The 16,259-nt window shown below is 39.7% G+C and overlaps 1 protein-coding gene across 1 annotated transcript in view; it reads left to right on the plus strand.

The window, feature by feature from the left end:
• Window positions 1–13,083, plus strand: part of CSTF2 (cleavage stimulation factor subunit 2) — a 206,419-nt gene extending 193,336 nt beyond the window's left edge. The window contains exons 11-12 of the mRNA XM_075835607.1: window positions 1,023–1,103; window positions 12,683–13,083. Coding sequence (XP_075691722.1) covers window positions 1,023–1,103; window positions 12,683–12,805 — 204 coding nt within the window. The 3' untranslated portion in view covers window positions 12,806–13,083. The remainder of the gene's footprint in view (window positions 1–1,022; window positions 1,104–12,682) is intronic.
• Window positions 13,084–16,259: the final 3,176 nt, after the last annotated feature.

The following is a 16,259-nucleotide window of genomic DNA, read 5'->3' on the forward strand; positions in this document are numbered from 1 at the left end:
CGGGACGAGTTGTATTTTTCAATTGCACTATTTTTGGGTGTATATATTTTATTGATTAACTTTTAGAAAAAAAAATTTGGGGAAGGAATTGAGAAAAAAAAAAACCCTGCTGTTCCATCATAGTTTTTCGCGTTTCAAATTGACGCCGTTGACCATGCGCTGTAAATAACATGTCAACTTAATTCTATGGGTCAGTACAGTTACAGCAATATCAAATTTGTATAGGTATTTAATTTTTTACTACTTTTGCACAAAAAACCCTTTTAAACAAAAATTATTTTGTTTTTGCATTGCCGTATTCCAAAAACCATAACTTTTATTTTTCAGTCTATGTAGCTATATGTGGGCTTGTTTTTTGCGGGATGAGATGTAGTTTTCATTGGTACGATTTTAGAGTACATGGGATTTATTGATTTAACTTTTATTTTTTCGTGGTTACGACCGTGGCAATAACGTGTTTTTATTTTTTTGCACTTCTAGTTTTTTTTACTGTAACTAGTTCTATTTTTATAATGAACTTTATTTAACGGTTTTTAATTTTATTTTTTGTCTCACTAGAGGAATTTACAATGCGATCTTCTGATCGCAGATATGCTTTCTTATACCAAAGCATTATTAGGCATTCTATTAGGCCGTGCACAGCGCAGGCTCCCATGGTGATCGTGTGGACACAGCTTCTGTGCCCGCGCAATCACATACATGCACAGCAGAATGCACGAATGGTTGCCTTTCTATGCCGTGCATGTACGTAATTATGCGCCAAGTTGTAAAATATTCAAATGCAGCGTTCCAAAATGTACATGTTTTCCCAGGTTATGAAGAGTCCGGAACCATCCGGTCCAAGTGCAAGAACTGATGAAACATCCTTTCTATTTTTTTCCTCAAGTACAGTACACCCTATGTAGCACTCCCATGAGTTCCACAATTTCTGCAGTTCTACACTGCCCTCTTGCCAAAGTGAATACATTTCATTTTAGAGGGGAACTTTTCACTATTAATTAAGATAACTGTCTTTTCTTTAGGTTGCTAGTGTACAACCATCTTCTGGACAAGGTGGCTTTAGTCCTGGACAGAACCAGATCACCCCACAGGACCATGAAAAGGTATGATCCGTAATTCTGGAGTTTAATGTACGGGTTTAGACTCACTGCAACATTGCAGCAGCATAGGTTGTTACAAACAGCAGTTTGTAAAGTGCTTTAGTGTCTAGTTTTAGAACCTACATTGGATTTGGGGGTTAATTAAAGAGGCACTGTCACCAGATTCTCAAGTCCCTATCTCCTATTGCATGTTATCGGCGATGCAATGTAGATAACAGTAACGTTTTGTTTTTTTTCAAAAACGTTCATTTTTGGCCAAGTTATGAGCTATTTTATATATATATATATATATATCTATGCAAATGAGCTTTGAAATGGACAAGTGAGCGTTTTTTTTCCCCGTTATGTCCAACTGGGCGTGTATTGTTTTTAACTGGGCGTGTTTACGTGTATGGCGCTGACCAATCAGTGACCAGTCAGCTACATACACTCCTCTACATTCATTTACACAGCAGCGATGTGCAGCCACATAAACAGAGATTAAGGGTGGATGATCATGTGTATTCATTATCAGGACACTTGATTAACGTTAATCTCTGTTTATGTGGCTGCACATCGCTGCTGTGTAAATCAATCGAGATGAGTGTATGATGCGGACTGGTCACTGATTGGTCAGCATCATACACGTAAACAAGCCCAGTTAAAAACACAATACACGCCCAGTTGTCCATTTCAAACCTCATTTGCATATATATATATATATATATATATATATATATATATAAAATAGCTCATAACTTGGCTAAAAATGAACGTTTAAAAAATAAAAATTTACTGTTATCTACATTGCAGCGCCGATCACATGCAATAGGAGATAGGGATTTGAGAATCTGGTGACAGAGCCTCTAAGGTGTGTTCTGGTTTAAAAAAACTTTTAGGGAATGAGGTAATATGAGGGTACCCATTTTAGAACCTCCATCTATTAGATCAGAGAGCAGTTACCAAGGGCAAATCTCGCTCTCTTTTAAATGGATTGTCCAGAATTAAGCCTAGGGGAGGATACCTTCCTAATATGGCATGCGAGTCGTACAAATGAGGCATACTGACGTACAGTAGAAGCCCCATGAGCTTCAATGGGAGCTCTATTACTGCTTTGTTTAAAACTAAATATGACCGTGTGCGTAGAGTCTTAGGAGGTTAGGTCTGCTTTTTTTTTCACCCAGAAAACTGTACTACTCACTTATGGGCTATATCTGGCATTTCATCTCCACTCCATTCACTTGAATGAGGATAAGATGCAATATGGAAAAAATGTTGATATAAATTTTTATGGCCTAATTCCAATAAATTCTGCAAAAGACCAGTGTGGTCTAAATGCGAGCTACCTCTTGATAGAGTCCTTAAGGGGGGTAATTTCCCAAATAAACTTCCTAATGTGGTTTTGAATACTTTGAGGGGTTCCGTTTTTAAAATGGGGCGATTTATTGTGGTTTGCATTGGCCCCTCAAAACCGCTTTTCAACTGAACTCGTCCCTGTAAAAATAGCCTTTTGAAATTTTCTTGAAAATGTGAGAAATTTCTGCTAAAGTTCTAAGCCTTGTAACGTCCTAGAAGAATAAGAGGATGTTCAAAAAACTATGCCAATCTAAAGTAGACATGTGGGAAATGTTAATTAGCTTTTATTTTGTGTGGTCGAACGATCACAGCAGATGCAAAAATTAGCATTTTTCTAAATTTAAATGTAATTTTTCCCTAAGTTTTGGTGTTTTTCACAATAAAATACTAAATGTATTGCGCAAATTTTACCACTAACTTAAAGTACAATGTGTCACGAGAAAGCAATCTCCGACTCGCTTAGATAGGTAAAAGCTTTCCAAAATTATTACCACATAAAGTGACACGTCCGATTTGAAAAATGTGGCTGTGTCCTGAACGTCCTTTTTATTTTCTGCTATAAAAACTTTGCTCACTACATCCCTAGATGAAAAGTTTAGGAGGTGTAGTTTTCAAAATGAAGTAACTTCTGGGGATGTATAGTCGTTGGCACAGTCATGTGGCTAGGCAACAAACTATGGCCAAAGTAGAGATATTACTGAACACGGAAGAAAAGGTGCATTGAATATTGGGGTGCATTCCTTCAGTATCCTGAATCTTGCATGACATAAATGCCCTTAATGACCTTGTGGTCTAAAATGCGCACTATATCCCCTAGATCAGGGGTCCTCAACTGGCGGACTGCGAATACCAGTTTTCCAGACCAGTAGCACTGCCAGATGACTGCCACATAATTGTATCTGCGTTTTCACAGCCCAGTTCTAATAAAATCTATGAAACACCTGTGGGGTCAAAATGTTCACCACACCTAGATGAATTCCTTGTAAGGTGTAGTTTCCAAAATGGGGTCTTTTTTGGGTAGGGGGGGGGGGGTCTTTTTTTTTTTTTTTTTGGCACCACAAGACCTTCAAACCTGAAATGGTGCCTAAAATGTAATCTAATAAAAAGAAGGCCCCAAAATCCACTAGGTGCTCCTTTGCGTCTGAGGCCTGTGTTTCAGTTCAGTAGCATGCTAGGGCCACATGTGGGATATTTCTAAAAACTGCAGAATATGGGCAATAAAAAAATTAAGTTGTTTCTCTGGTAAAACCTTATGTGTTAGGCCCCATGCACACGAACGTGCTTTTGCGGCCGCATTTCCCCCGAAGATCCATGGGAGAATTGCGGCCCCATTCATTTCTATGGGCCATGCACACGACCGTAGTTTTTACGGTCTGTGCATGGCCCGGGAGCCCGCACCGCAGAAAGAACGGACATGTCTTATTACAGCCGTCTTCTGCGGTCCGGGCTCATTGAAAATAATGGGCATGTGCATTGCCCGCGATTTGCGGGCGGCTTGCGGCTGACAGTCCGCTGGCGGCCGACCCGAAAATCACGGTCGTGTTCATGAGGCCTTATAGTAAGAAATCGATTAAAGTGAAATTTCTGCAAAAAAATTAAGTTTGTAAATTTCACCTCCACTTTTCTTTAATTCCTGTGAAACGCCTAAAGGGTTAAACTTTCTGAATGCTGTTTTGAAAACCTCCCAGGGGTGCAGTTTTTGAAATGGGTTGATTCATGGGGGTTTGTAATGTATGGCACCCTGAAAGCTACTTCACAACTGAACACGTCCCTAAAAATATAGACTTTTGAAATTTTCTTGAAAATGTAAGAAATTTCTGCTAACGTTATAAACTTTGTAACGTACTAGAAAGATAAAAATGTTCAAAAAACTATGCCAATCTAAAGTAGACATATGGGAAATGTTAATTAGCAACTATTTTGTGAGGTATTACGGTCTGTCTTACAAGTAGATACGTTTAAATGAATAAAAATGCAAATTTTTGAAAAAAAAAATCCTACATTTTGGCGTTTATCACAATTAAATACTGTGAATGTATTGACCAAATTTGACCACGAACATAAAGTACAATTTGTAACGAGAAAACACTTTCCGAATCGCTTAGATATGTAAAAGCATTCCAAAGTTATTACCACATAAAGTGAGAAATGTCGGATTTAAAAAATGAGGCTCTGGCAAGAAGGTCAAAAGTGGCTACAGCCGGGAAGGAGCTATAATGACACCAGTACCATGGTTCTAGGTGCTATAGAGACAAAGACAGGGGCATCTGAAGTGAACATCCAGAGTTAAGGGAAAGGGAGGTGAAGCTCAGTTCACAGTTGAATCATGAGTAAACATACTCCAAGATTTCCAGGTGTTATTGAATCTAACTAATGTGTGTGATCTAATAGCCCATGACCTTTCCATTTAGTAAGAAAACTGTATTTGGTTCACTAGTTATTCTTTTGTTAAAGGGTCAGACCCTTTCTATCTACGTCATAAGTCTCGCAGCCAGTAGGATATGAGATAGTACAGTCCAACCATGACTTGGGATTTGGTCAAGACCCAAAAAACAAGGCCATGCCACGTGAAGCCGTTATATGGGTCCTCAAAATTTGGGAAATAAGCTGATAAGCAGCTAACCAAAGGGAATAAACTATTGGGCAGCCCCATGACATGTGCATGTACGTGCCCCATGCTCCACATCCCATCCAACAGAACTCTGATGCAGAACTAGACATTTTAGCCAATCGTGTTGGAAAATTGTTTTCCGGTGGTACCTTACACCATGACATTTCCAAATGTACTGCGCTTTTAGATACCCGCCATACCCTCGCTAAGGCTTTGAACCACGTCTGAAAAGATATTTCCAGGCCAAGGTCCACATCCCACTTAGACATATGTGGTAATTTGGTAGTAGGAGTATAAGTTGTTAACAAGTTCTAGAATAGAGAGATGCCTTTAGCCTTAGGGAGTTTGTTAGTGTAGAACAATATGGCTTGTCATGCGAGTAATGGACTGGAGACCACCACGTAGGATAGCGCATGGCGAAGGCACAAACACTTATAAAAATATGCTTTCGGGATTCCATATGAGGAAGACAAGTCATGGAATGAACGTAAAATAGAATTGTCGTAAAGACAGGAAATCTTTCCCATTCCTGCAGACTCCGAGGCGTCAATGTTAATATTACCGATCAACATGTACAAATACCTAAGAGGCATGTCTCAGTGACCCGCTGTCATTAAAATTGGACTGGCGAAGAAGGTACGACCAGGACCGAATCAAAGTACACTTGAGAACCCTTTGGATGTTTTTTTCTCCATATAAATGATAACTCCCTCTGTAACCTTGGAAGGAAAGTGGACGGAAGAGGGATAGTTACAGTATGAAATATATACAATATGATTGGCAAGACCATCGTTTTAACTAACGCAATCCTACCAGCCCAAGAGATGAATGGATGTGATGGCTTATCAAGCAAACCAGATATTCTGGGAACCTGGGGCGAGTAGTTATATTGAAAAAGAGGAGAGCTTGGGTAGGTAAGTTTTAAGCCCAGATATTGTATATTATCCGTGTTCCAAACATATGGATAACTGGCAGCCAATAACATCTGAGTTGTGTTGTCTATTCCCATATTTAAAACTTGGATGGATTGACCTTATAATATGATACCCTATTAAACCTATCCAGGGAGGTTTAGACATCCCCTAGAGAGGCTCCAGGTTGTGATAGGACTTACACAGACTATGTACTCTTAGTTCTATTTTATGAGTAACACTCCGTACCCTTAGCCCAGGACTATCAGTATTTTCTCTAATGTAAGCAGCCAGAAGTTCCATCATAAGGGCATAAATAATTGGGGCCAGTGGGCAACCCTAATGCCTACCATTAGTAATTGGGAAGGATACTGAAAGAGAACCAGTAGTAAGCACTCTAGCTGATGGGTTTGAATATAGGGCTAGGATTGCAGATTTAAAAAAAAAAAAAAACGATAACCCGAATCTATCCAAGAAAGATACATCAGTTCACCCTCTCAAATGCCTTTTCTGCGTCTAAAGCGAATAGTAATGAAGGCGGTTTAATATGCTCCACCCACTGAATTTAATCAATAAAGCGTCTTGTACCATCGGGGGCCCGTCATCCAGCAACAAAACCCTCTTGGTCAGGTGAAATAATATCCGGAAAGATGTGGAGCAATCTTTCAGATAGTACCTTAGCAAATATTTTTACGTCCGAATTCAATAGATCGGCCTAAAATTAGCGGGGGTTGTCAGGGTCTTTCCCAGGTTTAGGAAGAGTAACTATGGTTGCCTAGAGCATCTCTGCCTGGGAAAGATCCACCCTCTGCCGCTCTATTAAATACAGCTACTAAATGGGGTGTCAAAAGATTAGTATATTTGTTATGGTAAACATTTTGTAAACCCATCAGGTCAAGGATTTTTGAATGGTTTAAATGTGGAAATGGCCTTAGAAACCTCTGTAATATTGATAGGGGCAGATGGGGAAGTAAGATTATCCATAGTGATTTTGGGTAATTGTATAGCATCTAAGAATGACGAGAGCTCTTGTGTTCGAGAGTTGATGAGCAGGTAAATCTGAGGATATGTTGTATAAAGCTTCGTAATACGAGCGGAATTGCTCCGCTATTAATAGCGGGTCCATAACCTTCCGACCACCCTTTCCCTTCAGGTAAGCAATTCTTGTTTTCCCAGTAGATTTCTTTACTTTTCGAGCTAGGAGAGCTCCAGCTCTGTTACCGTGTTTCCCCGATAGTAAGACACCCCCGATTGTAAGACGTATCGGGGGTTTCAGGGGGGTCGGCTAATATAAGCCGTACCCCGAAAGTAAGACATATGTCTTACTTTCGGGGAAACACGGGGGTATTGCCGCCTCCTGCCCACTTCCACTCCCACTTAACGCCGAAGGACGGATATATCCGTCCTCAGCAGCTGCTAGTTCGCGCCGGAGGACGGATATATCCGTCCTGTGATAGCGCGGGTACTGAGACTGTACCCACGCGATCAGCGGCAGGAGCACGGCTGTTATACACAGCCTGGCTCCTGCTGCAACTGCCGGAATCGAAGCGCGCGCCGATTCCGGCAGTTTAACCCATTAAATGCCGCTGTCAATAGTGACAGCGGCATTTAATGTGTTTGACAGAGGGGGGAGCTCCCTCTGTCACCCGATCGGCGCCCCCGCAAACAAATCGCGGGTCGCCGTCGGGTTTCCATGACAGCCGGGGGTCTAACAAAGACCCCCAGGTCTGCCTTCAGCATCTGCCTGTTAGGCGATGCCGGAGGCATGACCTAATAGGTTGCCTGTCAGTTTTACACTGACAGGCAATAATGCTTCGGTATACTAAGTATACCAAAGCATTATATATGCGATCGGCACATCGCATAGTGAAGTCCCCTGGTGGGACTAAAAAAAAAAAATGTAAAACAGTTAAATAAAGTTTGTGAAAAAAAAAATAAAAAAAAAAAAAAATATTTTTTTGCCAATGTAAGACATACCCCGAAAGTAAGACATAGTGGGGCTTTTGGGGATAAAAAGAAAGTAAGACACTGTCTTACTTTCGGGGAAACACGGTATGTATGTAAGAGTTTAAGCATAATTTCATGCTTTGAAAATTCCAGCTAGAGGCCAGAACTGATTGTAAGTGGGGGCGTAGACTACGGAGAGTTTGTGCTTGGGATGGCGAGGGAGTTGTTTTATTAAGCATCTCCAACTGAGATATTTTGGCAATAGTGTCAATCACATCATTTTCTCTAATGCGTTTAGCCTGAGCAGAGGCCTGGATTAAAATTCCCCTCATAAAGGCCCTATGCGCATTCCATAAGGAATGGGGATTGGTAACAGAAGGAGAATAATGTCGAAATAGGATGAGAGGGCATCTTTAATTCTATGTTGGTAGTCAGGATGGGATAAGATGTAATCATTAAGCTTCCACTGAGAGGGGGAGGGGGAAGTGAACCTTTCATCCACTTTTAACAATATAGGGGCATGGTCAGACCATATGATAACTCCTATGGAAGATGATCGTGCCAAAAGTAGAGTTTGTGTATCAGTCAGGAAAAAATCTAAACGGGAAGTAAGAAAGTCTTTAGGGAGGGGTGTAGTCTTGTTCTCTGCCATGTTGGCATCTCCACACATTGATTAACTCTTCCTCTAAGACTTTTCAAGCGAGAAAATCCTTGTCTGCGAACTTTAGTGGTGTCTCTATCTAGGATGTTTTTGAAGTCACCCGCTACTATAAGACGGTCCTGTTTAAGTTCTTCTATCTTCAAAGCAAGTTTAAAGAAAAATCTCCCTTTTCTATTGTTTGGGATGTATACATTAACTAAAGTATACTTTACAATGTTAATGTCACAAACCAAGATGGGAAAACGACCCAAAGGGTCAGCTACTACATTATCGAGAGTGAGGGTCACAGAATTCTTGATAGCGATCAGTACACCCTTGTGTTTAACAGCAGAGGTGGTGAAAATATGTGGGAAGTCTTTATTCGTGCATGCAAGAGCTTTGGATTTGTGGAAGTGAGTATCCTGAACTACTAGAACATCACACTGCTGGTTACGAGCCTCTTTCCACAGTAAACTGCATTTATAGAGAACCTTTCACCTGCCCATACATGTGCAGCTAAGTGCAGCATGTAATAGGCAGGGCTGCACAAATCCTGGGGCACTTTCAAAAAATATTCCTATCCTCCTCGGTTATTTAGATATCGGTGCCGTTATATTTGGTGCCCGATATTTAAAGAGGCTCTGTCACCAGATTACAAGTGCCCTGCCTCCTAGATAATCTGATCGGCACTGTAATGTAGATAACAGTGGTTTTTATTTTGAAAAACGATCATTTTTTACCAAGTTATAAACCATTTTAGATTTATGTTAATTAGTTTCTTAATGGACAACTGGGCGTTTTTTTACTTTTTACGAACTGGGCGTTATGAAGAGGAATATATGTCGCTGACCAATCGGCGTCATACACTTCTCATTGTTCCAGCCCAGCTTCTTTCAGTGCACAATCACGCTGGGCTGGAACAATGAAAAAGTGTATGATGCTGATTGGTCAGCGTCATACACTTCTCTTCACAATGCCCAGTTGGTAAAAAGTAAAAACACACCAGTTGTCTATTAAGAAACTAATTAGCATAAATCTAAAATTGTTTATAACTTGGTCAAAAATTATCGTTTTAAAAAAAACAAAACGTATCTACATTACAGCGCCGATCAGATTATGTAGGAGAAAGGGCACTTATAATCCGGTGACAGAGCCTCTTTAAATAACCCCCTGTCCTGTCAATGGGGCGTGTAATTAGCAAGGGGGTGTGTTACTATCGCTGTGACACTGTCCAATCAGCTACGTAGTGTCACAGCAAGAGCAGGACATAGGAGAGTGTGTGCGCGTTTGCACGCGCAGCTCTGTCGCCACCACTGAACCGAAGAGAAAAAGAATGTGAATTCTTCTGTTCCGTGGCGGCAAGAGTATTGTCGGCAGCAGCATTGGAACTGTGCACGCTCTCACTCCTCAGCAGACAAGGATGATGATTGTGATCCCTCGGGAGAGATCACAGTCTTGTCGTCCTTGTCTGCCGAGAGCTAAAGAGTGAGAGTGTGTGTGTGTGTGTGTGTGTGTGTGTGTGTGTGCGCGCGCATCCCCGCTGCTGACGATACTTTCGCCGCCCTGGAACAGAAGAAGAATTCACATTCTACTTCTGTTCAGTGGGGGCGGCGGAGCTGTACGTGCGCACACGCTCTCCTCTCTCCAGCTCTTGCTGTGACACTGTCCATAGCTGATTGGACAGTGTTACATCGATGGTAACACACCGCCTTGCCAATTACACGCCCCATTGACCGTTCAGGGGGTTATTTATATATCGGGCGCCAAATATAACGGCACTGATATCTAAATAATGGAGGAGGATAGGAAAAATATTTAAAGTGCCCCAGGATTTGTGCAGCCCTGCCTATTACATAGTGCACTCAGCTGCACATGTGTGGGCAGGTGAAAGGTTCTCTTTAAATGGACAATTCAGTCCATGTGCATTCATAGAGGAGATAGTTAATGGCATTTTAACTTAGAAGAAGGGGTGACTAAACGGACGTGTGTGGGCCCTAATCTGCAAATTGACATTATACCATACGTGACTTCAGATAACATACAATAGTATACAAATTAACCATGACCGAATATCCCTGTAAGAAAAAAAGTGAAATTGATCACAAAATGTACCATGTTAAACTCAAACAAAGTAAAGAAAAAGTCTTGGCGCACCAGCGCACCCCATCATCAAGGGGAGAGAACGAAGGGAAGGAAGAACAAAAAAGTATACAGACTGGATCATTGTGCTTACGCTATGAGATTGAGTTACCAGCAAACCTGTCAACACCGGTACACATTTCAAGTAACGTCTCCTGATATTCCATCAGTGGACCTTTCATCGGGGGTGATGAGGGAAGGTGTAGAAGCCACAGAACGAAGATGCGCAGAGCCTTCCAAAGAGGTGTTCCACTTTTTCAACAGCGTATCCTTCATCCGCCGAGAAAACTACTGTCAGAACACCAAGAGTCTCGCAGAGCTTGTGTAATGGCAGAGAATTCCCTCCTGGCCTGTAAGGTAGCTGAAGATTAAATCTGGGTAAAGCGACACATTGGCAAATGGGTCTGGAAGACGGTCCCACTTCCTGGCCTCGAATATCAGCTGTTCCTTAATGAGGTAGAAATGGATCCTCACTAGAATGTCTCTAGGTACCTTGTCTGGGGCCGTTTTGGTTTGGGAATCCGGTGAGCCCTATCCGGAACCAAGTCCATCTGCGATAGTGTGGGAATCGGGGTTTTAAACAGCTGTTTCAGATAGCCTGGGCTGTCAGGTTTAGTCACACTTTCTGGGATCCCTCTAACTTTTATATTGTTATGCCTTGATATGTCTTCTGCGCCCGCAGATTTAGTCTTGAACCATTAAGCTTCTTCTAAGGCGTTGTGGGCGTCCACAAGCTCGTTGTGGACCGTAGGGAATTCCACCATATTTCTCTCTATATGATCCGTTCTATTGCCTATAGCGTCAATGTTGGTTTGGAGGTTACTGGCCAACGTAGTAACCCACCGGGAGATGTTATTTTGCAGAACAATCAGCATAGATTTGAGCGAGTCCTCAGTTAGCGGTGCAGTGGATGACCAGAACCCCTCAAGGGTTTCAGGATTCCAGCTCAACTGGCTCATTCAATCCTTAATTTTTTACATAAGAGGGCAAGGTAAAAAGGATATTTCATACCCTACCTGAGGGTGGTGAAAATGCTTGTGACATGTTCTCTTAATAAATGTGTTTTAACGAGCAGATTTATCCAAATTGTTTAAAAGAAAAACTTTGTTGCACATAACAACCAATCACAGCACCGCTTTCATTTTTCCAAAGCAGTTTAAAGAAAAGCTGAGCTCTGGTTGCTATTGAAACATGACCTAGAGACAGCCCGCAATGTAATACAAGTACATACACCGTGAATGAGCTGTTCAATAGTAACAATAATTCCGCCATTATTCCTGTTCAGTTAGCCCATGGATGTCATGCAACCCTGTTAACATGATGAAAAAGGTTACTGTGTGTGTGTGTGTGTGTGTGTGTGTGTGTGTGTGTGTGTGTGTGTGTGTGTGTGTGTGTGTGTGTGTGTGTGTGTGTGTGTACGCACTGCAAACGCCAACTTTATTCTATAAACAATGCCATTTCCAAAAAGGCAGTTAACCGCAAAAGAACAAGCTGATGCTAAAACCAGCAAAATCAATTATGACAGAACAAGGCGCACCAACAAACTGCAGATGAAAGAAGTACTGAGGCGTATTGAGTAGTGGACTTTCCCAGCGTTGGTGTGAAGCACATTGAATTGCACCAGTAGATGGGTATTGAGTAGGGGGTCTCACTATCTGGAGGTCAGTATGTGGATAAAGTCAGTATAATAGATACGGTGGGAGTAAAAAAAAATATAAAGCCATTAATAAACATCATTTTTTTTTTAAATTAAAACGTGGAATGTGTCCATCGCCTGCCCTGGGAGGATTATCTTCCTGCAAATGCTTCCACATTTTGTATTTTAAAGTTTCATGAAAAATGAAAGAGCCTATTGTATTGTCAATCATCCCTTGGTATCTTCGCATTCTTAAGACTGTTTTAGCCAAGTTGTACATTTCTCACTATTTAGCAGATGTAGCAAATATTAACACTACAAAATATTTTCATAACTTTTGATTTATTGTTTTTTTCCAATTAGGCTGCCCTAATAATGCAGGTTCTGCAGTTAACCCCAGACCAGATTGCCATGTTGCCACCAGAGCAACGACAGAGCATCCTCATCTTAAAGGAGCAGATTCAGAAATCCACAGGAGCCCCATAAGTGTGAGCGTATCGTCGCCCTGCTGTAGTTTATATAGAAACAAAAGCAAGTTGTTGTTTTTTTTTTGTCTTGTACTATTTTGTCTAACTCGGTTAATAAAACTATATTGAATGGCATGTTAACTTCCACACAGCTTGTGATAAATGGATTTTGTTAAAGAATTCTATGCGTCAATGCAAAAATGAAAAAATAATCATAATTTTTCTTAAACGGTACCCAAAGATTTTACACATATTACATTTTACCATGTCTGCTTTCTGTTCTGTAAAATAAAATACTACCACTTATCTTATCTGCTTTAACTAGCCAGCCTTTTTAAAACACTTTTGTCCTCAAACTATATATTAATTTGTTCACTTATTGATCTGTGTACCTGCAATCTTTTTTTCCCTCTTCTTTTTTTTTTTTTTTTTTTAAAGAATAACTCCCAGCAATGTTTTTGGCCCCCCTGTTTGTAATTCAGGTGGCATAAACGATGCTGCGGTTAGAAAACTCACCTCTTGCCCTTATTTTGTAGTTTCAGCCTTCATTCTGGGATGCTGTTCGGTCACATAACTTCCGCTGTAACTGAATTTTACAGCATCTGCTGTGTGGGCTGGAAGTCAATCTCTCTATTCATCCCTATAAGACTCAAATTGAGGCTCTCGGTATAAATGAATAGAGAGACTGACCTCTTATCCATTTAGCAGATGCTGTAAGATTCACTTAGTCATATTCCTGTCAATTCGGGGTAGCCCAGAACGAAGGTTAAAATCACAAAATATTTTTTGCTTGGAGTGCTGCTGAAAGAGGCTCTGTCACCACATTATAAGTGCCCTATCTCCTACATAAGGAGATCGGCGCTATAATGTAGGTGACAGCAGTGCTTTTTATTTAGAATAACGATCTATTTTCACCAAGTTAGGACCTATTTTAGTTTTATGCTAATGACTTTATTAATGCCCAACTGGGCGTGTTTTTTTACTCTTCACCAAGTGAGCGTTGTAGAGAGAAGTGTATGACGCTGACCAATCAGCGTCATACACTTCTCTCCATTTATTCTGCACATAGTGATCCTACGTTGTTCACTATGTGCAGTCACATACTCACACAGTAACGTTACTGAAGTGCCTTGAGATTTAATAGACATCGCGTCCAGCCAGGACGCGATGTCTATTCACAATCCTGAAGGAATAAAAGCAAAAAAGCCAAAAAAACGGGTGTCTTCTATGCGCTATTGATCAATAGGATCTTCCAAAGGACGTGTATTCCAAGTTCCTCAAGGATAACGGTATAGTCGGTATTGAAAGGATTTATTGATACAAGAAGATATAAAAACACAACTGTTTAACAATGAACAGTTTCGAAACCGGACCGGTTTCTTCCTCAGGTAGTATGTAAATGAAAGGGTGGGGTGTCGGTTAAATAACCGAGTGAAAGGTCAATTAAAAACAAGAACTACCGGGTCAGATACACAAATAAAAACACCAACTCAAATTACATATCAAAGTGTACATATGATTACAGTCAAAGTAAAAAAATATAAAATATATGATATATATGAACTATGTACAAATGTCCAATGAAAGATGATTCATTTCTGTGTGTTATGCTTGGAATATGTCCAGCTGTTGAAAACATCCTGTATTAAACGGGATTGAACGTATACATATATACCAAAAAAATGCACATACATAATTGTATTATTTTAAAAATGTATATATTATAAATAAGTTTAAAATTTAATAGGGTTAAAAGGATATTAATAAAAAGAAGAATGATTTAAAAAGGGGGAAAGCTTAAAACATAACTTCCTGACTATTTTAGAGTCTATGTTAGTTCATTTCCTGAATATAATTGTCCTAAAGAAAACTCGGGCTACAGGTGGAGTACCATTCTAGTAATCGTTATTTCTGGACGTAATATTAAAAGATAGATTCTCCTTTTGCTCATTTTATTCAGTTTGTCTATTTTGCTATACAAATTCGTAAATACCAAACTAAGATAGGGAAATTCGTTATATGTAATTATATATGTGTATACATATACAAAGTTCCTCAACAAGTGGTAAATATCGTATCGAAAGAAATAATCTGTTTGACACTAAAAATCGTATCGAAAGAAATAATCTGTTTGACACTAAAAATCAAAACCACCAAACTTTGATCATTTGTGAGTAACACCAAGACCAGTACAATGATAAAACTGGCACTATTATAACTTTTGACTAAAATAGTATAGTTATGCGCACATCATTTTTATAAAAATATATATATATATATATATATATATATATGTACCAATATAGAATCTGCACAAAAACTATCTTAGTTTGGTATTTACGAATTTGTATAGCAAAATAGACAAACTGAATAAAATGAGCAAAAGGAGAATCTATCTTTTAATATTACGTCCAGAAATAACGATTACTAGAATGGTACTCCACCTGTAGCCCGAGTTTTCTTTAGGACAATTATATTCAGGAAATGAACTAACATAGACTCTAAAATAGTCAGGAAGTTATGTTTTAAGCTTTCCCCCTTTTTAAATCATTCTTCTTTTTATTAATATCCTTTTAACCCTATTAAATTTTAAACTTATTTATAATATATACATTTTTAAAATAATACAATTATGTATGTGCATTTTTTTGGTATATATGTATACGTTCAATCCCGTTTAATACAGGATGTTTTCAACAGCTGGACATATTCCAAGCATAACACACAGAAATGAATCATCTTTCATTGGACATTTGTACATAGTTCATATATATCATATATTTTATATTTTTTTACTTCGACTGTAATCATATGTACACTTTGATATGTAATTTGAGTTGGTGTTTTTATTTGTGTATCTGACCCGGTAGTTCTTGTTTTTAATTGACCTTTCACTCGGTTATTTAACCGACACCCCACCCTTTCATTTACATACTACCTGAGGAAGAAACCGGTCCGGTTTCGAAACTGTTCATTGTTAAACAGTTGTGTTTTTATATCTTCTTGTATCAATAAATCCTTTCAATACCGACTATACCGTTATCCTTGAGGAACTTGGAATACACGTCCTTTAGAAGATCCTATTGATCAATAGCGCATAGAAGACACCCGTTTTTTTGGCTTTTTTGCTTTTATTCCTTCATTCATTATTGAGACTTTGTACTTCAAGTTCTCAAACCGGGTCCTATGCTGCAAGCTGATCCTGCCACCAATCTACCGTGGAGGCTACCTAAGTGGAATTTGTTACACTGGATGTTATGCTCCCAGCATAACCCCACCAGGTGAGCGTATTTAGAACCTTGTTCACACGTGTAAAATCACAGTGTCACGCACTATTGTGCGCTTTGTGTTTTTATTTTATTTTTTCTACCTTTCTCCAACTATTCACAATCCTGACACTTCGAACGTTTGTGTGGGATTTACAGCACAGCAAGCGTGATTTCGCGAGATCACGCTGTAAGCTGTCATTTACA

The sequence above is a fragment of the Rhinoderma darwinii genome, chromosome 8 (genome assembly GCF_050947455.1).
Source record: "Rhinoderma darwinii isolate aRhiDar2 chromosome 8, aRhiDar2.hap1, whole genome shotgun sequence".
NCBI classification, from domain to species: Eukaryota; Metazoa; Chordata; class Amphibia; order Anura; family Rhinodermatidae; genus Rhinoderma; species Rhinoderma darwinii.